Here is a 24,907-nt window from a genome sequence, read left to right on the forward strand (position 1 = left end):
AATGATCATCTTAATGTTCACACTTTACTGTACTATAAAGTAAAATCACAAAAATACTAAACTCCAAGGAAAATACAAAACGAGAAGTCCCTTATCAAATGGCAAAATCGAAAGTTCAATCACACCAAACGAATGGATAACAACTGTTATATTCCTGACGTGGTACTGGCATTATCTTATGTGGATTAAACAAGGTTTTTAACAAGCTAACTTAACCTCTCACTTGTATGACAGTCGCATCCAACTGTGAACTCAATTATATTGACAAGAATGTGTGAACAAACAAAAATACATAATAAGTAAAAATGTCAACATAGGGGTAAAGCATTCAACATTGTGTTCTACTCTTATTCAGTATTAGAACAAAGAAAATATATAACAAAGAAGCTCAAAATATTAAACGTTTATTATATGCAAAACAAACATAATAATCACACTTTACTGTACTTTATTTTTATTTACTCGCAGTACTTTCATCCATTGTTTAAGGTTCCGCTAAAGTCAAAATTTCAATCTGGTGGTGCAATTACCAAATGTACATGTTTTGTACCTTAAACAAATTACTGAGGGCTGAAATTTTGTCAAATTATAAAATTTTTACCATTATTTGTGGGACCATGCAGGGCTTGTATCAAACCTTAAAATTAAATACACTATTCCAATGTTAAAAGTTGAAAATGCATCTTCACAACACACATTTTTTCAAAAAATAGAACATTCTTAAATCAATGTTATATCACCCAAAATTGGCACCGAGTATTCTTTATGTTTCAATGCAGGTCGAGCTATACCTAAAACTTGCTAAAAGTCATCTGTCTTTCTATTAAGTTAAGAATAAAAGAGTGTCCCACGCTGTTGGATAGCCGCCATTTTTACAATGTTGTTGTATGATTGAATTTTTACTATTTACAACTGTTTAATTTGCTTGATCTCCCTTGACACTTTATGACTTGCAAATTCATATGTGTATGAGAATATTTAGCTGTAATTTAAAAACATTTTTTACCATTTACACAATAAAATAAACTGTTGAATTGGGTGTTCTGTGATTCTTCTGAAAACGAAAGTAGAATTTCATGATCTGATATCACACCGCACTTTCGAATATAACAAAAATAGCATTTTTTTAAAATTGAATGAGTGTACTGATATTTTTTATTATATATTTCAGGTGAATTAAGTTTTTGGACATTAAACAATCGATTTAATCATTAAATTTTGATGCGAAAGAAATAACTATATGAGAGAAATCACTTCCGGTTTGAAGAACTACGGTTGATCTTTTGATCAAGTGAAGTAAACATTGGGAAAATGTCAGTTTATTGTCTAATCGGTGAACTTTGATTGGTAAGGAATTGATCCTATATATTGAAATACTTGTTTAGTACATATATATCTCCAAAAAACAATCATCAGATATCACAGTTAAGTCCTTAACGGAAAAATAAATACAATGTAGACCAAACAGACATGTTTACACGTGTGTCATTTTGGTGAGTTTGTATTACTTTTAAATTAAATAATTATTTAAATCATGGAAATATGAATGGTAAAAATATGGGTAAGAAACACATTGCAACCAAGGTAAGTGAAAATAAAGTTATATTTAAAAATGTTAAAAAACGTGTATGGAAAGCAAGGTTGACAAAAGGAAGCCACTACATGTGTTGACAATATCAAAGAAGAATTTATTATGGGCAGTAAAAGTAAAAAGAATAGAGTGTTTGGTAGAAGTCTGGGTAGGCATAGCAGAGTAAGGAGAGGGAGGCATTTAGGGAGACCTATTTACAGAATTAAAAAAAAATCTAGAAACATCAAAAAAGACATTTTGAAGATAAAGATAAAGAAAATACATAATTTCTATGGCACTACTTTGAAAAAACATATGTCAAACACCTCTATTTATACCGCATTTTCCTATGGTGATAACTTCAGAATGAGGATACTCAAAGTTAAAGACCTCAGTCCAAAAGGTTACAGAATGATGAACTTAGACTGTTTGCAATCACATGTGTCTGAAATAACAATGCATGTATGTTTATGTGTAGAGGCAATGAAGGTTTCGTCTGAAGGAAAAACTCCTATCAAGCTACAGACAGAGGTGAGATCGTTAGGTTTAGCCAGTGTGATGATGGCAGAGTGCCAAGGGTGTTTCAAGAAATTTAAATTTGATACGAGTCCCAAGGTCCCTGGTTCAAAACGTTATGACGTCAATGTGCGTGCTGTTTGGGGTAGTATGGTCACTGGCAATGGCCCAGCACATCTGAATGAACTAATGGCCACATTGAATTCACCTGGTTTGTCTCAGCCAACTTTTACATCAATTGAAACTGACATTGGGAAATGGTGGCACTCTATATTAGAACGGGAGATGATGCTAGCGGGTCAGGAAGAAAGACGTTTGGCAATTGATAGGAATGATTACCATCATGAGGTTCCTGCTATTACAGTAATAGTAGATGGAGGTTGGTCAAAGAGGACTCATAAGCATTCCTATAACGCTGCAGGTGGGGTTGCTATAATAATTGGGAAAGAAACTAAGAAACTGCTACACATAGGTGTTCGGAATAAATACTGCTATATTTGTGGTCAGAATGACAATAAACCCCACACATGCTTTAAGAATTGGGACAAAGACAGCCAGTCCATGGAAAGTGACATTATTTTAGAAGGGTTTAAACAGGCAGAAGAAAAACATGGTTTGCGGTACATGAGAGTGGTAGGCGATGGGGACTCTTCTGTTTTTGCAACTATCAGGGAAGGAGTGCCAGGGTGGGGAAGACAGGTAACTAAGGAGGAATGCGCCAACCATATATGTAAATGTTATCGTTCCAACTTGGAAAAGATGGTTACTGAAAACCCACTGTACAAAGGGAGACATCATTTGTCTAAAACAACGCGAGTGCGCCTGGTTAGTGCATTAAGATGTGCCATCCGCTTTAGGTCAAAAGAACTAAAAGAACAAACAGTAGATGTATCAACAGCAATTAAACGACTTCGCCATGACATCATAAACTCGGTCAATCATGTTTTTGGTCAACATGATCACTGTTCTGACTTCTGCCGCGCTAAAACCCAACAAACAGATACATCATCTGATATTAATACATGTACTTCATCAAACTCTGATCATTCAACAGCATCTTCACCCACCATAGTAAAAAACTCTGATGAACCAGATCTTTTAGATTGTCAGATAGATTTCTGGTCAGAAGGATCGTCCTTGGCATCCCAGGAAGAGTCCAGACTTGGTACAACCATACAGTACAGTAATGTAGAACAACATATAATTAAGGATGTCTTGACCTTGCTTAACAGAATAGCTGAGAAATCTGACCGCCTTATCAGCAACAGTACAACTAACCTGGCAGAGAGTTGGATGCACATCCGAACCAAATTTGATGGAGGAAAGGTCTATAACCTTTGTAACCGTGGGTCATGGCATGCAAGATGCTATGGAGGAGCTCTTCGCATGAATTTAGGTCCGCAGTGGTCATGTCAGGCTTGGGAAACGTGTACAGCAACAGAACCAGGAAAACATTTTACAGCTAGGTACAAACGTAACGAACAGATGCTTAAAAATTCCATTCGGCACAAATCAAAGCCAGATGTCAAACAAAAAAGGTGGAAACGAAAAATCTCATCTCTGAAAGGCTGCACTACAAGGAAAGCTAGACAATCGTATGGTACAGATGCCATTGAGGTTACTACTGATGTATCTACCTCAGCGCTTGAAAAACTTCAGAATGATTTTTTGGATACACACATCAATCTTTCGGCAGATCAATGTAAACAAATTACACTATCAACAGTTCAACAGTCTCAATCTGGTCTTTGGCATTCTGAACGTCATAAAAGAATAACTGCTTCAAACTTTGGCTCCATCATTAGACGAAACCCATCTTTACCTATAAATAAATTTGTCCGTAATTTGCTGTACTCCCAATTCAAAGGAAATAGACATACACGAAATGGCATTCTACAAGAAGATACCACCATAGAGGAATATAAGCTTAAGAAAGCAGAAGATAATGAGAATATCTATGTGAATAAAACTGGTCTTGTTATTCACCCAACCAACAAATTTTTAGCTGCTAGTCCAGACGGGATTGTTACATCATCAACTGACGGCACTGGACTTATTGAAATAAAAAACCTTTTGCATTCAAAACCAATCAACCTTTTTGAAGCTGCTAATTCAAACAATTTCTGCCTGATTACTATCAATGGAAATTTGAAGTTGAAGGAAAATCACCCTTATTTTTTCCAATGCCATGGCCTTCTGAATGTTTGTCACAAACCATGGATAGACTTTGTTGTGCGTACACTGAATCCATATCAGATGTTTATACAGAGAATTTATCGAGATGTTGACCTTTGGGAGAACACTCTACTACCAAAACTCAAAGCTTTCTTCACTAAGGCACTTTTACCTGAACTTGCCTCACCACGAGAAGGAAAGAGCCCAGGCATTCGAGAACCTGGAATATGGGTGAGTTCAATATTAAGTTTGAAATCAATCCAAAAACAGCCTTGTTTAAAATTCAGTTGTTTACGGAACAACATTTGATTTAATGAACTTATCAGGGCATTGTATTTTTTAATAAGAAACATCTTCCAATTATCTTATACAGGTATTGTATACAATTGTCAGCTTATGTCATTTTCTGTCATGTATGTATTGAGAAGAAACATCTTCCAATTATCTTACATGTATACAGGTATTGTATACAATTGTCAGCTTATGTCATTTTCTGTCATGCATGTATTGAGAAGAAACATCTTCCAATTATCTTATACAGGTATTGTATATAATTGCCAGCCTATGTCATTTTCTGTCATGCATGTATTGAGAAGAAACATCTTCCAATTATCTTACATGTATACAGGTATTGTATATAATTGTCAGCCTATGTCATTTTCTGTCATGCATGTATTGAGAAGAAACATCTTCCAATTATATTTATACAGGTATTTGATTCACTTTGTAATTGTCAGCCTCTGTCATTTGCATGTATTGAGAAGGACAATCTTCCAATATTCATTATAGTAGGTAATTCAATACACTCTCAATTATCATGATTATAATTGAAAACATATATATATATAATTATTATTTGTATTTAAAAAAAAATTCATATTACATGTATTATGAGAGGAGGTGAAATAGGTTGTATAATTTTTCTATACTCCTTAATTATTTTCAACATATATATAAACCTTGATGTCCTAGAGCCCAAAAATATAGCTGCCTTACAACTCTAAAAGTTTTAACGGCAAAAAAAAGCCTACTAGAAAAGATTTTTCACCAAAAATCACATTGTTTGCCTATTAATTAAAATAGTGGTATAAACACACAAGTTCACTGTATTTTCAAGATCTCAGGATGAAAGGGAAACATTTTTTTTTTATCAAAAGGGGTGTCTATTATATTGTAAAGATTTTCACTATGCAACAAACCAAATTTGACAATCATTCAGCTTTTATTTTCATTATTCACAACCAATTATATTGACATTATCATTGTGTGTGGTGCTGGTATGAAACACTGAGTATATTAATGGAATATTCTTATAATACAACTTTTATAATTTCAGTTTGTTGATTCCAAAACCAGTATAAAAAGAAAGAGAAAGATAACATCAGCTTCAACGAATAGAAGAAAGACGAAAAAACAGAATCCAAGACCAGACACTTCATCAGACTCTGAAACAGCCAACACTCAAGCTAAAGAACCTGCACAAAATAGGCTAACGTATGTAATATTATATTATATCTAGCTAGTTTCCCATAATCCTACAAAATTTCATGATTTTGATTTCAAAATGTTATTGAAGTATGCACATCTACATATCATACCAATACATCTTACCAAATGTCAAACCTGTTTCAGTATTTGTGTTCACAATACATATAGATTAATTTTGAGATAGCGGTTACATTTTACTGAGAAAAATACATCATCCAAAAGTTACATTTTTCTTAAAAAAGGTACATGATCCAATAGTAGAGACATAACAAGCTATCGAGAGGTCACCTCTTGTTCTTAAACCCAAGTAAACAAACACAACACATCACGGAAGATTGGTGTGTTTCTTTGACAAGAATAAGATATTTGACAATTGTTGTTTTATTAAATTTTTTTCCAATATATTCATTATTAAAAAGTGGTACAATGTACATTAAAGATGTACATTTACCCATATTCATATAAATATTAATTAATTTATACCATTTCAATATAAACATAATTATATATATATATATATAGTTAAAACCCAAAATCATGTTGGGAAATGATCATGTGATTGTCTTGTACACCACATGTATGTACAAAACGAAAAACACAATTTTGTATTATGTAAGTCATTAGTACATTTACACTATATAGTACATCTCTCTTACTATATAGATGAGATATGTATTGCATCTAAATATCTAATACAAGACATACAATGTACATGTATACCTTTTTTAAAAATAGATATTTTGTTAGTCTTGTATTATTTTAATTTTAGTTTCTTGTGTACAACTTGGAAATTAGTATGGCGTTCATTATCACTGAACTAGTATATATTTGTTTAGGGGCCAGTTGTAGGACGCCTCCGGGTGCGGGAATTTCTCGCTACATTGAAGACCTGTTGGTGACCTTCTGCTGTTGTTTTTTCTATGGTCGGGTTGTTGTCTCTTTGGCACATTCCCCATTTCCAATCTCAATTTTATATATTAAAAGAACATCTAAGTAACTTGTTGTTTTAATTTAGTTAGTGATTTTTAATTTAGGAGAGGAAGGCAGAAACAGACCAAATTTGTTGGACGTAGCATTAAACAACAGTGGATAATTGACGAGGATGCAAACCATAAGGAATGGTACAAAGGAACAGTTGTTTCATTACTTAAAGGGACAGATGGAAAATTGAATGCAGTCTATGAAGTGTTGTTTGATGGAGATGATGATGTTTATGAAATTGACCATTTAGTTGCAGATTATCATTCTGGTTCTGTTCAATTTTGTGACTTATGATACATGCCAGGTATGCACATTTTTATCTCGCCATTATTGAAATAAGGGTGAGCTATTTTCTGTTTGTAGCACATCATTTATAAATTTCTTAAGGAAGTATAATTTTTTAAGCCTTAAAGCCGCCAATTATAAAGTAATGAAAACTGAGAGAAAACTCTGTACATAAGAAATTTCGTTATATATCTGGAAAACTAGTGTATGACTTCTTTGTATATGCACATTACATGTACACAATGGAGGATTTATATCCTCCTGATGTTTATCTTCTTTTTGATTTAAAATAATGACATATTGCTGACATCAAGTGTTTTTACTATCCCCCACTGTTTTGCTTGCAGAGATTTATGTTTTACCTTTGTCCGTCTGTCTGTACCACACTTTGTAGGACTTGAAATTAGTTTCAGCTGTATATAAACTTTACTTTGTTTGAACCAAATATTATGAACATTTTACAAAAATTGCGACAATAACCATAAAACACATATCATGTTTGACTTTTAGAAATATCCCACGAACAGTTTTAAAGTAACACAGCAAGAGGTTTGGAATCATTGAGACACATTCTTATTTCATTTCATGTAGTACGGATGGTCATCCAAAAATTGTGAGAGCAAGATTTGATTCTTTCATAATATATTTTCTAGTTCTACATTATCAGTCATTTATATTATGAAATAATTACATTAGATGTATGTTTCATTATAATATTTTATTCTGATTGGCTAACTGCACATCCCGTGTTATTCCGTAAGCAGTTGCATTGCTCAATACAACTTTCACTCATGATATCACATGCTCCAACAATAAAGTACACAGGTGAATTAAATAATAAAACATATAAAATTCGTGTTTTCATGACCATAGCTAAAAAATGTAATTATAAGTATTGAATGCTTCTTTTTGTAACTTTATAGGGTTGTAAAAGCGTTGACCGTGCGTACATTTGTAGAATGAAGCGCTTCCGCGCTTCATACAAAATGTACTTTGGTCAACGCTTTTACACCCCAATAAATTTACAAAAAGAAGCATTCAATTCTTAAATAAACTATTATAGATATTTGTTACTTTTATTTAGGATATCATAAAGAAGATACCATGATAAAAATTTCAATACCTGTTTATTATAGATGGTAAATTTTGTCTCATCAAATTGCAATTTGAATGTTTCAAATGAACTTCAACATATATTTTTGATAATGCATTGCAATTATTTCATATATTTCAATATTTTATTTGAAGGTTGTACTGACATGACTGATTATGATTTCCTGTGAGATGGATTTGGAATTGCCTATCTGTTTTCAACTTTTGAATCTGAAATAAGTGTATAATGAAGGCTGTTATATTTGATGAACACTTGGATTATTATAGACCTTGTGATAAAATTGCAATTATTGTATCACAATCAGTTTCACCTTATTGTTGACTGAGGAATTTCGTTTACAGTTTATGACCAATGATCTGCATTGCAATAAAAAAATCAATCATTATACACATTTGAGGTACGTAGATTAACCTTATTTTATTGTATTAAATAAAAAATGCAAGCTGCAAATTACACAAACACCATTTCAAATGTTGACAAATATTGCTTTCATGGAGTTATGTTCCTTTATAAAATAAAACCTACTTTCGGGTAATGATTTCCATCTACAGAGTTATGGTCCTTGGAAATTGAATAATGTTATGTCCATAGGCAAATTCAAAACATAATGTAAGGAAATCATCTTCATGTTAAATCACAGTCATCTTTGTTTTAGGTACTGTATTAGTTATTGTGAATTACAGATGTAAAAAAGAAGAGAATTCAATAAAAAAAGAAATCAAGAGCTTATCATGTTCAAAATGATGTATATATACATTTTATATAATTTTTTAAAAGGACTATTGTCTATCTTATAATGTGTATTCATGAGATATGACTGTTTTTATTTATTGTTTTTCAGCTGACATTTTGTTTTCTGCTTTTCAAAATAATGTCTTTTGTCCAAGAGCAAGTGACTGTGAACTATTACAGATATTGTTAAATGATAACTTTGAAATAGTAAGTTTGTAATTTTTTAAAGTTCCAATTATTGAACAATGATCATGATTAGCTTTGTAGTTATGTATAAACAGAAAATGTAGTATGATTGTCAATGAGACAGCACTCAACAAATGACCAAATGACACAAAAATTAACAACTATATATGACCATACAGCCTTTAACAATGAGCCAAGCCCATACTGCATAGTCAGCTATAAGAGGCCCTGAACCGACAAATTTAAAACAAATAAAATGAGAAGACTAATGGCCTTATTTATGTACAAAATTGAAGGAAAAACAAATATGTAACACATTAAAACAAAAGACAACCACTGAATTACAGGCTTCTGACTTTGGAGACACATACATACAGAATGCAGCTGGGTTAAACATGTTAGCTGGATCCCAACACTCTCCCTAACCTGAGACAGTAGTGTAACAATACAACATAAGAATGAACTATACAAATCAGTAGAAAAAAGCTTAGCTCATCAGATGGATACAAATAGAAATACATCCAACAAAAACACAGAGAGGATGTTGGAGTTTAATTGTACATCCCAACAACTAAAAAGACACTAAATACTGATCCGAAAGTACAAGCAGTTACTGACAGCTAGTTACAAGCCACTGACAATGAATAAAACAAAATCGTGCATCTAAGACGCAATTATCAATCAATACACATCATAAACAGTCACACAGTCAGAGAAACACATGACCTTTATAGTTTGTTAAAAAAAAAAGAAAAAAGGTACCTTCAATTTTTGTGGGCACAGAATAAATCGTGGTATTGGCAAAATTTAGCTGACAAAGACATATGTTTCATTCTTTTCATTATGATGTTGACATAAAGACTTGATTATACTTGGTTATTGTGTATAAAGATACCCAAAGCAAGCACCATATGTTGAAGAGGTGATCTTGTAGCTCACTTAAACAGATCAGAAATATATCTTCTGTTGAAGTTAGCTCTCAATTTCTTTTTTGTATTGCATTTTTGGAGTTGGTAATGTCTTGATTCCTTCACCCATATCTGTTTTATATATATAATGTATAAAAAAAGCAACAATCAACATTCAATCAATTTAGGTGTGGATCAGATTGTGCAAATAAACTGATACAGTTACTGAATTAAAATTATATAAATGTCTAAGAATATAACTTAAACGCGCTAATTAATTATATACATGTATGTATTAAAACTTTTTTGTTTCTTAATCTGAATAGTCTTTGAAACTTTCAGGAAGCTGGAATTCTCAGATGAAAAGAAATTCTTTTTTGGTAGCACTTGTTGGAGGCAATACGTCACTTATAGATACTCTGCCCAGAACTAGGTAAATATACAATCTATAAAAAAGAACACCAACCTGGGAAATATATATCTTTAGCCATTTGAAACTTTTTTTTTTGTGATTTAAGCTTTAAATATCAGGTACAAAACCTTGAAGCAAATAAAAGAAGGTCATACAAAACAATATACTCTAGAATATATGCTGAATTATTTCTTCAATCTGACTTTAAATGTTGGAATACATGAAGGGACCAAGGGTGGACATAGTGTAGTACTGATGAGGAAAATAGCAAAATACCTATCTTTCCTAAAATTTATGATGCTGTAATTAATTTAATGTGCCCATGGTAACAAAGTAATGTTTTTATTCTGTGTAGATGAGGTTCTTATATATATATGTAACATAACTCCCCCCTTTTTTTCAAAAACCTGGTTTAAAATTTTAAAAGCACTGAAGTCTTTGAAACATGTAATTTTGAAAAAAACATCTTCCTATTTCTATTTACATCAATGTTTGTATAGTGTGTTAATTTTATTTCTAAAACATTTATATTAATATATACTAGTTTTCACAATATTGCCCTCCATACTTTTCACAAAAAAGTAGTTCCTTATCAAATATGGCCGACTATTTTATTTTATGAAAGAAAAGTTTTAATGGCCAAACATGCTTTTATGGTTGCATTTTATTCAAAATAAATAATAGCTTGTACTAGAAATTCCTATTCTCTATAGTTTTATTCATATTTTTCAGAATTTTGTGTACATGGAAATGCTGTGGATTTATTCAAAGTGTGCCTCTATTCTGAATGACTTATTAGACTTATATACATGCTGAAGTGTTTAATTTTGTTATATATGTATTCTACACACCACAACGAAGATTTTGATATATGATATGGTAATCTTTGTTCCTCAAATAATTAATAAATTGACAATAAAGTTTTACTGAAATTTGACTTTAGCGGAACCTTAATCTCTTGATATTATAATAAAATTTTACATCAAATCTTTTGTAGCTTTTTTCGTCTCGTTTGTGTGAGCTAGTTCATGTGTGTTCACCAAGACGGATTTAACCAAACAGTTAAAAATTAATGTTTGCTTCTTTTCAGACTAGCAAATGTCATTACGAAGTACAAATAATACTGGTCGGCTCGGATATAATAAGTATAGTAACACGCCTTCCTGCATGCTGGTTGTTTCCTTATGAATATTGCAAGTTAAAATTGCAGATACTTTTTTATAGTTTTTAAATGAGGACTACTTAAAGGAAGTATCGCTACGATTCAGTCTGAAACAAATCTGAAACAGCCCTCAAAGCTGGGTTAAATTCCTATTACATTGATATCAATGTAATATTTTCCGATCAACCCATCCTTACATCTATTGTTACAATTTCGTCCGTTTTGACTTTACATCAACAACTGATCATTTACCAACGGATTGAGAACGCGAATATGTCAATAAAATATAAGAAGATACGGGACGATTGCCAAAAGACCTTTTTACACCTGAGACAAAATAACATGAAGGCAACAACAATACATGATATATAGCAACATGATAGAATTTGAACAGGCACATACAGAATGTATGTGTTGTTTCTGTAACTGTATTGTATATATGGTTTGTCTCAGACGGTGCCATTAAAACAAAATACATATATGGTTTGGCGATATCTGACACAGCTTTTATTCATAATATGATAGATTTATATGATATATCTATAATAGTAAAATTACGAGGTCCAATTTGTCAGCCGTCATCACGTAAAAACGACGAATCAAAGAATTCAACTTTATATACAACTAATATAGTACTAAGGTGCAGATTAAAAAATACACCACTCCAGGCCCTTTTGTTTTCCACGTAATTAATATCGCCAATAATTAGGAAGTTCCGGGTCGAGTCCGATACCGATACCAATAGTATAATCACCTGTTACCTATTACCTTATCTGTACGTTCCGCACCTGACAGGCGCACCACCAAACGGTGTATTCAGGATTAATATGCTATATAAACGGGTCATAATCACAGGGTTGACACTACTAAATAGTCAAATTGTTACCTATTGTAGTATTTTAATCTGTAAGACTTTCTAAGATAACAATACGAATACTAAAAATCTGGACTAATAATAAACTTCAATTTGTTAGCGGGCATGACGTAAAACAGCGAATCAAAGAATTCAACTTTATTTATAACTAATATAGGACAATGCTGTTGATTAAAAAATACTCCATTCCAGGACTTTTGTTTTCCAAATATTTAATATTACCAATAATTGATAAGTTCCAGTTCGACGGGTTCAAACAAAAAGATTTGAAAGCAGGGAAAATTGTGTATCTTATAATCGGCATGACTTTATCAGATGACAGAACTAATACTAAGATAAGGCTTGCGCATAGTTATATACTTTAATTCAGTCACGGACCCGCGATATCACGGGTGTGTTCTAGTAATATATATATATAGATAGACAGACCATAGATGTATATGTTTATGTAGATAGATATATGGTCGGTTACCCGAAGATAATATGGCAACCAGATAGATAGATAGATAGATATATATGAAAATGTAAAGATGCACCGTGGGATACACTGGTGCTTCAAATTTAGAAAACAACGTGCGATACACAAGTGTAGTCTGTATTATCCAAAAACCTAAAATTTCATAGTTAACATTAAGATTCTATGCAGCGAATTCTGCCATTTTCGGGAATCATTTGTGATGCTCAAAGTTCAACTAAAAGTCACTTTTCTCAACAGCAAACAAGTTAACATCATCAGTCAAATCTGTATCACCACTGTCACCGACACAAACCTGAAAAATAAATACAAAAGAGCAGTATCTCGTCCAAAAAAAAAAAGGAGTGGGAGGGCGGATTTTCAATTGTAGCGCTTACGAAATTTAAACAGCTTGCTTGCTGCAATGAAATTCTAAAAAGGACCAAATGACGTCACATAATATAACTGTCACACATGTTGGGGAAAATCTAAAACATGAAACGCAATCCGTCAGTGGCCCCAGCGATAACTGAATTTAAGTCTATTTACTTAAATTTCATTATCTTTAAATAACTTCAAACTTTCATATAAGTCATGCATACATGAGGTTATGACACGTAAAAAGTTTGATCTAGACTTAAGATGACGGACAGTATATAAAGGGTCTGTTATTCATGTCAAGGCACTTGAAAGTGTCGCATATAACTTTCTGTTTAATGTTTGAGAACGGTTTATCTGGTTATCTTGGTTTTTATAGATTCCGGGTCCGTTCGCCCTGATTCACGTTTGCCCTGGTATCTGTTCGCCCTGATTCCTGTTCGCCCAGGGTCCATTCGCCCTGATTTTTATTTTTTTCTAATTGTTCTGATTTCATAATTTTAAGTATTTGAACAAAATATGTTAAAGTTTGTTGAAAAATTGACAGAATATTTATATTCCCGCAATCAATTTATCATTTTCCCTTTGATTTACAGAGTAAATTACTGGAATACAATGTATTTCTCTTTAATAATTACTACTTTCAGAGTATAATACTAAATGAACATGTTTCATGATTTACAGTTCGTACATCATTGTTTTTATTAATTTCCAGCTGAATATTTTATCAAAACAAAACGTTTGATTATTATTAATAATCCATCAAAAGACTAGTATCAGTGATCCGAATTATTTTGTCATTGAACAATTTTAATGATCCTAAACAAGCCATACACTTTTAAATATTTCCCTGTTTCCATAAATTTCAAGAATATATACCATAGAAATATCTGAATAAGTTTATTCAACTTAAATGCCCTGAATATTAATATTTTTTAAGTAGGGCGAACATACTCTATGGGCGAACGAACTCAGGGCGAACGTACCCAGGGCGAACATGTTATTAGGGCGAACAGTCCCGATACCGTTTTTATACGACCGCAAAAATTGAAAATTTTTTGGTCGTATATTGGTATGACGTTGGCGTCGTCGTCGTCCGAATACTTTTAGTTTTCGCACTCTAACTTTAGTAAAAGTGAATAGAAATCTATGAAATTCTAACACAAGGTTTATGACCACAAAAGGAAGGTTGGGATTGATTTTGGGAGTTTTGGTCCCAACATTGTAGGAAAAAGGGGCCAAAAAGGGCCCAAATAAGCATTTTCCTGGTTTTCGCACTATAACTTTAGTTTAAGTAAATAGAAATCTATGAAATTTTGACACAAGGTTTATGACCACAAAAGGAAGGTTGGGATTGATTTTGGGAGTTTTAGTTCAAACAGTTTAGGAATTAGGGGCCAAAAAGGGTCCCAAGTAAGCATTATTCTTGGTTTTCGCACCATAACTTTAGTATAAGTAAATAGAAATCTATGAAATTTAAACACAAAATTCATGACCACTACAGGAAGGTTGGGTTTGATTTTGGGAGTTTTGGTCCCAACAGTTTAGGAATAAGGGGCCCAAAGGGTCAAAAATTGAACTTTGTTTGATTTCATCAAAAATTGAATTATTGGGGTTCTTTGATATCCTGAATCTAAAAAAAATGTAACTGTGTATGTCGATTCTTAATTTTTGGTCCCGTTTTCAAATTGGTCTACATTAAGGTCCAAAGGGTCCAAAATTAAACTTCGTTTGATTTTAACAAAAATTGAATCCTTGGGGTTCTTTGATATGCTAAATCTAAAAATGTACTTAGATTTTTTATTATTGGCCCAGTTTTCAAGTTGGTCCAAATTAACCAAAATTAAACTTTGAATAATTGGGGTTCTTTGATATGCCAAATTTAGCTGTGAATGTAGATTCTTAAATTGTATACGACCGCAAAAATTTAAATTTTTCGTCGTATATTGCTATCACGTTGGCGTCGTCGTCGTCCGAATACTTTTAGTTTTCGCACTCTAACTTTAGTAAAAGTGAATAGAAATCTATGAAATTTTACCACAAGGTTTATGATGACCACAAAAGGAAGGTTGGGATTGATTTTGGGAGTTTTGGTCCCAACATCTTAGGAATAATGGGCCAAAAAGAGCCCAAATAAGCATTTTCTTGGTTTTCGCACTATAACTTTAGTTTAAGTAAATAGAAATCCATGAAATTTTGACACAAGGTTTATGACCACAAAAGGAAGGTTGGGATTGATTTTGGGAGTTTTGATACTAACAGTTTAGGAATTAGGGGCCAAAAAAAGGACCCAAATAAGCATTATTCTTGGTTTTCGTACAATAACTTTAGTATAAGTAAATAGAAATCAATGAAATTTAAACACAAGGTTTATAAACACAAACGGTACGTTGGGATTGATTTTGGGATTTTGTGTCCGAACAGTTTAGGAATTAGGGGCTAAAAAGGGGCCCAAATAAGCATTATTCTTGGTTTTCGCACCATAACTTTAGTATAAGTAAATAGAAATCTATGAATTTTAAACACAAGGTTTATGACCATATAAGGAAGGTTGGGTGTGATTTTGGGAGGTTTGGTCCCAACAGTTAAGGGGCCCAAAGGGTCCAAAATTGAACTGTGTTTGATTTCATCAAAAATTGAATAATTCGGGTTCTTTGATATGCCGAATCTAATTATCTCAGATGGTGCCATTAAAACAAAATACATATATGGTTTCGCGATATCTGGCCACAGCTTTTATTCAAAATATGATAGATTCATATAATATATAATATATATATATATAGATAGATAGACCATAGACCATGTATATGTAGATAGATCTATGGTCGGTTACCCGAAGATAATATGGCAACCAGGTAGATAGATAGATATATGTGAAGATAGATATATATGAAAATGTAAAGATGCACCGTGGGATACACTGGTGCTTTAAATTTAGAAAACACCGTAGGATACACAAGTGTAGTCTGTATTATCCAAAAACCTAAAATTTCATAGTTAACATTAAGATTCTATGCAGCGAATTCTGCCACATTGACGGAGGAAAACAGAGACTCTGTCAACCGCCATAAAAAGGGCGGTTCGCTGCAAAGCTGTGAACCAGATATGAGATAACTACAGATAGGTAGATAAATAGATATTTTTATTTAACGTACAACTTGGTACATATATATATTAAATAATCTAGATAGATAGATAGATATTATTTAACGTACAACTTGGTACATATATATATATATTAAATAATCTAGGTAGATAGATAGCTATTTTATTTAACGCACAACTTGGTCCATATATATGATAAATGTCTAGATAGATAAATAGATATTTTTATTTAAAGTACAACTGGTACATAATATATATGTTAAATAATCTAGATGAAGTTTTGTGAACAACTGTTCAAAACAATTAACATATTTACCTACACAGATAAAAATACCTACCAAAACTACAGCAAACCACAAGATAGTTGATTGTATTTGTATAATATCATAAAATATAGTATATTATAGTATATCAACAAATAATATAAAGATGTTAAGAATTCATTTCATTAGCAGGTTAAGGGTGACAAGTGGAAAACATCTAGTTGAAAAAATTCTGGTCTGATCGAAAATCATAATATTTTATGTAGCAACCCGACAGCTTATTATAACGGCAATAAATAGTTGTAAATTCTATAGCAGCACCAGTCCATGTTTGCATTGGTCTAAATTGAGACAATCCTTACTTTAGAATGATGAATCTCACACTCAATCTGAACATGTTCTTCATCTCATTGGCAAAGACCCACTCTAGAACTACCTGTGTCAATACCACTACAAGTTTATTAAAAATATGTTGGATCCTTATAGTTTCATTATATATTCTGAGTCAGTATTGGATCTCCAACCAATGTAATAATCCTCCAAAATCAATGAAAGGACAGCTTCAAATACACTGATTTCATACCAACACAAGATAAGAAAATATTGCTAAACTTCAGCATGACTCCTGGCCTAGAGTGTTTAATACCTTCTTAAAACTCAAACCTCAATTTTGAACTACATTAAAATTACTAAACAAAAAATATCCAATCCTAGTAAATTAGTAATGTCACAATTTTTGTTGAAAGAGATACAAAATGTACAAGTAAGCAATACCTTAACAATTCATAAAGAGATAGGAAATGTATTCAATACATCAACTAGAGAACCGAACTCATGAAAAAAAGAAAGACTGTCCTCTCTGATACATGGTATGTACGGGTGGTGTGGAACTTACAAATAAACGGTTACTAATTTAAAGGTCTGAAATAACTGTAAAAATTCCCTTGGGGTAATAGCAGGATAACCATCTGCAGTTGGGGCCAAGCATCTGAAGCAATCCCTCTAAAAACCAGAAATGGCTTCATCCATTTTTTTATTTTTTTTTACCAGATTAGTGATAATGAATGTCATACTAAACTCAAATCTAAAATAAAAGTTCATCACAAGCTAACATAGGCCAATGGCCCCAGACTTGGAACAGATACTTAAATGGCGAGGGGTTAAACAAGTTTTTCAAAATCTCAACTAAATGAAGAAGAAGCAACGCACAACAATACGCACTGTAAAAATCATAAAGAGTCCAATATCAGAATAAGTAACAAATTAAACAAAACAAAAATTGAAAATGACGATATTACAAAAATCAACAAGGGACTACGAACAGTTAAAAATGTACCAACATGCCAGCTCCAGACCTCAATTAAACTGTTCGAAAAACTATGTCTTGAATATACGAAAATCTAGCACCAACCCGTCAAGGGGGTTTAAATCATATCACCATAAAATATATTAGAGAAACATAACTCTTATCATACCTGCAACTGGTTTAAAAATAAAGGAGTTTTAGTCTGACGCATAGATGTACAAGTGAATCAATATTGAAGCCAAAATAAGCCATATATATGCAGGCAACAGTATTTCTACTTTATATAAGTTTGCTTTTATGTTTTGTTAGTTTTTGAGGTAAAAGCTGACATTTGTCCGTTGTAAAGTGTATAACCATAAAAGATTGGATGGTTAATGCCTGAATGTGTAAGATGACTATGTCGGAGTGAAATTATTATAATGTAAACGCCAATAAATACAAAGCAAAAATAACTAGATCAACTCAGGCAAACGCAAATTAAAAGAATGAATAAAAAAGAGAACCCTATACTAGAGTCTAAATCCATGTAAGCAGAAACAAACTAGAGTCTAACAGCAGCAACCACTCTCTCTCTCTTATCTTTGGTTTGAACCAGGTTTCCCAAATGAAACCTTATTTCGATTAAAGGACAAGGTGATTTGAACTTGGATATCACAAGAAGGCCTATATTAATCAAAGTAAACCTGGTTAAAGTTACAGGGGCGGATCCAGCCATTTTAAAAAGGGGGGTTCCTAACCCAGGACAAAGGGGGGGGGGGGGTTCCAATTACATGTCCCCATTCAAATGCATTGATCGTCCAAAAAAAGGGGGGTTCCAACCCCGGAACCCCCCCCCCCCTTCTGGATCCGCGCCTGAGTTACCTGTTAGGACATCCAAAAGTTATAAAGGATGACCTGTGTTACACAAAAAACAAAACACAAACAAGAGCTTAACAACATCTAGATACCCTCATAATTAAAAGCATAACATTTCAAATAGTCCCAGCATTCATGCTAACTGTTACTGAAATTCAACCGGTACTATAATATATAATAAATAACAACCATAAATTGGAATCAACTGTTGCCAAGCAACCAGTACTGTAGGGCCAATGATTTATGCAAATGAAAAGTTCCTGGTAATGCACCAGCCTAAAATAACAAACGGCACCTAAACATACAGTGTACAATACATGTACTCATAAATTAAGCAACTTCTAGAATTCCCAGAATGAAGATTACAATACATTCTAGTATATATATAAATTAAAGCTGTTTTCGACACCTAAATACTAAAGATTTTTAACGGTGGAGCAGACTGCAAGACAAGCTGTAAATAATTACTTAGTTTGTACTAGATTTGCTAATATTACATGTACATATCCGTTTAACTGCTACTGACAAATTTAAATTACACAAAACTTGAAATAGTCTCATTTAAAAGTTGATTACAAGATAAAACCATTGGACTCCTTTTTCCCCTTAATATATATATATAAAAAAAATCGATAATAATGAAAATTTCCCACACCCTGAGACTGGTTGGTAGGGTTTGTGGCAAACAGCAATAAGAAGTCTGTCCTAAACTAGTGATCAATAAATATACACTTCTATAAACTTTTGTCCTCAAATTGTGGTACTTTATTGCAAAATCTGTATTCATGCAGTACATGCATATCTGATTTTTTTTTTATCAGGTTATTAAACAAGATAAATATTATAAAGTTATAAATCGATAGCGTCCTCCATTCAAAATGTGATAAATACCAAACAACATTTAAAAGTTTCAATGTAATATATTATATAACAATTATATAGAATGTAACCTCATATTTATGAAAGTTTTTATTTCAAACACATGATGCGGCATCCCATCATTGTAAGGCCATATAAATTGTAAAAGTAACACATTCAGCAATTTTAAGTTTAGAAACTGAGATATAAACGTTACGCAAAATCTAACCCATAAGATTAGAAAAAGTTGTCTTAATCTATATAAATATGTTTGTTATATGTTGTAATCACATGTACATTTTGTACATGAGGGGGGTTAACTTAAAAGTAATATACTGCTTTTAACTAGTAAATCTGACGATTACCTGAAAAATTCTCAACTGGATCATACCAATGCAAAGCTCTAGGGGTTGGCATAAATAACATCTGATGATGATTCAATGTACAAATGTATGTGACCAAAGGAGTTGAGTTAGTGGCGTGATGAGTCGTGAATCCAGTCCAGTCTGGTAACCCATCTGTAAAAACTGGTGTGTCCTTGTTGTCCAAGTCTCTGGTCCAACTGTTACAACCCTTGGCTGTGTTCTGTGGTCGAGCAAGGTCTCTAACTGAACTGTGTGTGTAGATTCTTAAAAAAATGTACTTAGATTTTTGATTATTGGCCCAGTTTTCAAGTTGGTCCAAATCGGGGTCCAAAATTAAACTTTGTTTGATTTCATCAAAAATTGAATAATTGGGGTTCTTTGATATGCCAAATCTAACTGTGTATGTAGATTCTTAATTTTTGGTCCCGTTTTCAAATTGGTCTACATTAAAGTCCAAAGGGTCCAAAATTAAACTAAGTTTGATTTTAACAAAAATTGAATTCTTGGGCTTTTTTGATATGCTGAATCTAAACATATACTTAGATTTTTGAATATGGGCCCAGTTTTCAAGTTGGTTCAAATCAGGATTCAAAATTATTATATTAAGTATTGCGCAATAGCAAGAAATTTTCAATTGCAAAGTATTCAGCAATAGCAAGAAATCTTCAATTGCACACAGTATTGTGCAATAGCAAGCAATTTTCAATTGCACAGTATTGCGCAATAGCAAGAAATCTTCAATTGCACAGTATTGTGCAATAGCAAATATTTTCAATTGCACAGTATTGCGCAATAGCAAGAAATATCTAATTGCACAATATTGTGCAATAGCAAGAAATTTTCAATTGGAGTTATCTTTCTTTGTCCAGAATAGTAGTTGAATCAACTTAAATCATTGTTTTATACAGTATACAATGTATATTCACTTTTACTACCAACTGATAAATTAAAACAATCTTTACCATTCAGTGTTAAGAAGCACTTTATTTTACATTTTAATATTTTATGATGTATTTAAATGAGTAGTTATTGTTGCAAACTCCATTAGGAATTTGAATTGAGATCAGTTTTGGAAAAAGGGAAAGGGGGATGTGAAAAAATGGGGGGGGGGGGGGGTTAAATTTTTCTCATTATATATTTTCGGCTCTCTCGGGAGTTTACCTAAATATGAGGACGAAAGACAGTATGTTCCTAATAATTCCCGCCAATTTTTACATTATTGTAATTAAAATACTGTAGACTTCCGAAAAGCATAACATTTATGTAAACACCCGAGAGTGCCGAAAATATATTTTCCGATAGGTGTCGCTTTAGTACTTTCATTTTCAAATGTAGGGCCTCGATTCGTTCTGTTTCAAAAATGTCGAGTTTGTTTTATGGATTACAATAGTTATAGAGGTTATTTAAGGTAACAAATATATGTCATTGGAGAGATAATTCAAGTGGGAACACATTTATTCAGGTCAAAAAGTAAGTGAAAGTCTTAGAAAAAAATTACAACAATAATTTAAAGCATTGTCACAAATTAGCTTCCCTCCTTGTGTTTTTTTAGGGGTTCGTATGGATAGTAAACCCGGCAATTGTAACAAGCCCCTGTGGTTTATGACCCCTTCTGTAGCCATTTAATTATGAAATTTTAAATCTGCAATAGTATCAAAACAGTAAAGATGGTGAATAATAGAGATGGGTCATTGTGTACATATATTAAGGGGAAACTTCGTACAAAGCATTATTATTAATTGTTTCATGGCATTTTAATAAAAAAGGGGGATTTTGTGAAAAATAAAACAATTTTTTTGTAGAAAATCCACAGACTTTAATAAAGATAATTTTGTTAGGAAATTCAGAACAAAGATTACGTACTTGTTTTTCTATGATGTGCTAGCGTTTATCGTTGACAAAATTCCTAAATTACCTTTAAAGGAGTAGGTCCGGTAAGGACTCATTTTGGCCTCAAATTTCAGTTTCATCTGACGAAAGATTTTGACCACTTTTTAAACACTTAAGTGTCTATTTCACTTGATTCAATTAGTTTATGTGAAAGATTTTAACTGATTAAGTCATTAAAAACGATCCGATTGAAGCTCAAATATGAAAAATCTCTCAAATATGCAAAAAAAAGGGCACTTTTCAGATGGTTTTTGTCAAAAATGAAAGTGGCCGCATCCGTGTTCATCCACAACCTTTATATATGTTATGTATTATCATAAAATACAACTTACATTGCAATATTAAGGATGAACACGAATGCGGCCACTTTCGTTTTACACGGTTACTTCGATATTTTTTTGGTAGGGGTGTGCCATTTTTGCCTAAAAAAACGTACCCATTTTAATATAACATTCACTAAAATTCAGCACCTATAGTTATATGAATATTTAAGAAAGAATGACCTATACGTATATACAATATTTAAAATATGCTTGACCCATGCTTATATAAGCACTAGTTAACTCATCATCACTCATAATTCTTAATATACCAGCTACCCTTAGGTTTTTATATATGAATTGACATCGTTTGGTGATCATACCCCAAATCAATATACAGTTATCAAACGTAAATACATTTTAATATAGGATGGCATTAAAAAGGAGGATCATTTTTATATAAAATCTCGCAAAATTATGACCCATATTTTTGGCACATCCCCGTATACCCAATAATAGGAAGTTACACCCCCCCCCCCTTTCCCCCCGTGTAAAAATCAAAACAATGAACGCGAATTTAGTGAATTTTTCATGTTTGCGTGAGTTTATTCTTCCTGAAATAGGGGCATTTTAACTTTACGTGGGAACCTTGAGTTCAACAATTACACATACAAGGTTTGGACTTGCTTACTCTTTAAACATTCAAGTTTAAAATTTCACCCCGGCAACCTGTTTTTCTAATGACTTTGTAAGCAAATTTTCAACACGAAGTTTGCAAATTTGACGTTTCAGCCAATTTAGCCTGTATTTGACACTGCAATGTTAAAAGCCTCTCGCTTCGATTTTTAAAATAGCTCAGGAACCTTGATTTTTGGAAAAACAGTCATAATGTTTCGTTTAAATCGTGTATATTGTGGTATATATTTATTTTCTGCCCCGGCAACCTGTCTATCACTTAAATTAAAATTAAAATAAACCTTTTTCAAAATTCCCTATCATTTTGATATAATTTCCGTGACCCGTGTCCAATTTCTTAAGTATAATATTCAAATAAGCAAAGTGGCGTTGATTTCTGGATATGGGAGGAAGCTCATTTGCGACAATGCTTCAAATTATTGCTGTAAAATTTTTCTGAGACTTTCACTTACTTTTTGACCTGAATAAATCTGTTCCCACTTGAATTATCTCTTCAATGACATATATTTATTACCTTAAATAACCTTTATAACTATTGTCATCCTTAAAACAAACTCGACATTTCTATAATAGAACGAATCGAGGCCCTACATTTGAAAATGAAAGTACTAAAGCGACACCTACCGGAAAATATATTTTCGGCTCTCTCGGGTGTTTACAATATGACGATGAAAGACAGTGTGTAACTTATAATTCCCGCCAATTTTTACATTATTGAAATCTAAAATACAGTAGACTTCCAACATTTATGATTTTACAAGAATCATGTACATCCCATATCATTTTGGTCTTTTCAAATTTCTTAGATATGTATTTTTTCAATTCTTTATAACAAAAAAGTTGAAATAATATGCATTTTGTTCTTAAAACTGAGAATAATCACAAATATACAAAATTGACAGCATGTTAAATTTAACACAAAAAAGCGTCAAAATATGATAAAACTTTCTTATATCAACACCTACCTACGGAAGCCCTGGAGTGCCATGCAAAAAAAAAAATTTCAACTTGTGCGCACAAGTTACTAACTTGCGCGCACGAGTTACTATCTTGTTCGCACAAGTTACACAACTTGTGCGCACGAGTTGTACAAATTGTGCGCACAAGTTACACGTGATCTTATAGACATGCGCTGTTTTGCTAAAGAGACTACTTTATGGAACGCCGTAGCTGCCGAATACGAACATATGTTTAAATACACGAACTTCAATGCACATACTTTACAATATCTTCACATGTTTTTTTCTATATATACACATACTTTTCATATATATGAACATCGTTTACCTCATATGCACATATATGCGCATTTTTATATATATATATTTGCACATAGTTAACTTCATAATTAATATTTGTTTTTCGTTCATTTTTTTATATAAATAAGGCCGTTAGTTTTCTCTTTTGAATTGTTTTACATCGGGGCCTTTTATAGCTGATATATCGGTATGGGCTTTGCTCATTGTTGAAGGCCGTACGGTGACCTATAATTATTAATGTCTGTGTCATTTTGGTCTCTTGTGGACAGTTGTCTCATAGGCACTCATACCACATCTTCTTTTTTATATTCATATGCATATACTTTTTTTCTATATATGCACATACTTATTCTTCATACGAATGTACAGATGTAGTTCTTCATGTGAATACTTTTCTCAATATATATGAACACAGTTTTTCAACGTGAGAATTACAATTCATATCAATCATGCTTTTCTGCTGTTGTTTTTTCAAACTGAACTAAGGGTTCCAATATCATAAAAGGAATGTTTATTAAGAATTTCTTAATGATGTATGTTGTTCAATTAAGTAACTGTTGGAATCATTTTTATATGAATGCAATATTATTTTGGTATGTATGGTGTTCAGCCATGTACTTTCAGTCGTGGATCATCAACTTTGAATATTTCCATAACTTTCATGTTAAAGTATTGCTATTATGGTTTCAACATTTGCATTGTCAAAATTACAAAAAGTTGTCACATAACCATTTCTGTGAAAACAGTTTATTTTTTTATAATATTTCAACGAAGTTATATATATATATATATTTACTTTCGTATACAAAGAG

General features: G+C 32.3%; 1 protein-coding gene and 1 long non-coding RNA gene across 3 annotated transcripts; both read left to right on the forward strand.

Moving 5' to 3' along the window:
- Window positions 1-1,168: 1,168 nt before the first annotated feature.
- Window positions 1,169-11,304, forward strand: LOC139515875 (uncharacterized). 2 transcript variants are annotated; one of them, XR_011662861.1, is made up of 7 exons: window positions 1,169-1,347; window positions 5,598-5,755; window positions 6,784-7,034; window positions 8,264-8,526; window positions 8,971-9,068; window positions 10,282-10,388; window positions 11,100-11,304. It is a non-coding gene; the product is annotated as an uncharacterized lncRNA (long non-coding RNA). The 2 variants fall into 2 exon arrangements; XR_011662860.1 differs by having other exon boundaries at window positions 1,175-1,347; window positions 10,298-10,388.
- Window positions 1,444-4,570, forward strand: LOC139518136 (uncharacterized). Its single transcript, XM_071309831.1, has one exon. It carries the CDS (start codon window positions 1,694-1,696, stop codon window positions 4,568-4,570), a length of 2,877 nt encoding a protein of 958 aa, XP_071165932.1. The 5' UTR covers window positions 1,444-1,693.
- Window positions 11,305-24,907: the final 13,603 nt, after the last annotated feature.

The sequence above is a fragment of the Mytilus edulis genome, chromosome 3 (genome assembly GCF_963676685.1).
Source record: "Mytilus edulis chromosome 3, xbMytEdul2.2, whole genome shotgun sequence".
Taxonomy (NCBI): domain Eukaryota; kingdom Metazoa; phylum Mollusca; class Bivalvia; order Mytilida; family Mytilidae; genus Mytilus; species Mytilus edulis.

Bases quoted from the DNA above. Each gene is read 5' to 3' on its own strand.
- LOC139518136 (XM_071309831.1), top strand. From the start codon at position 1,694: ATGGGCAGTAAAAGTAAAAAGAATAGAGTGTTTGGTAGAAGTCTGGGT.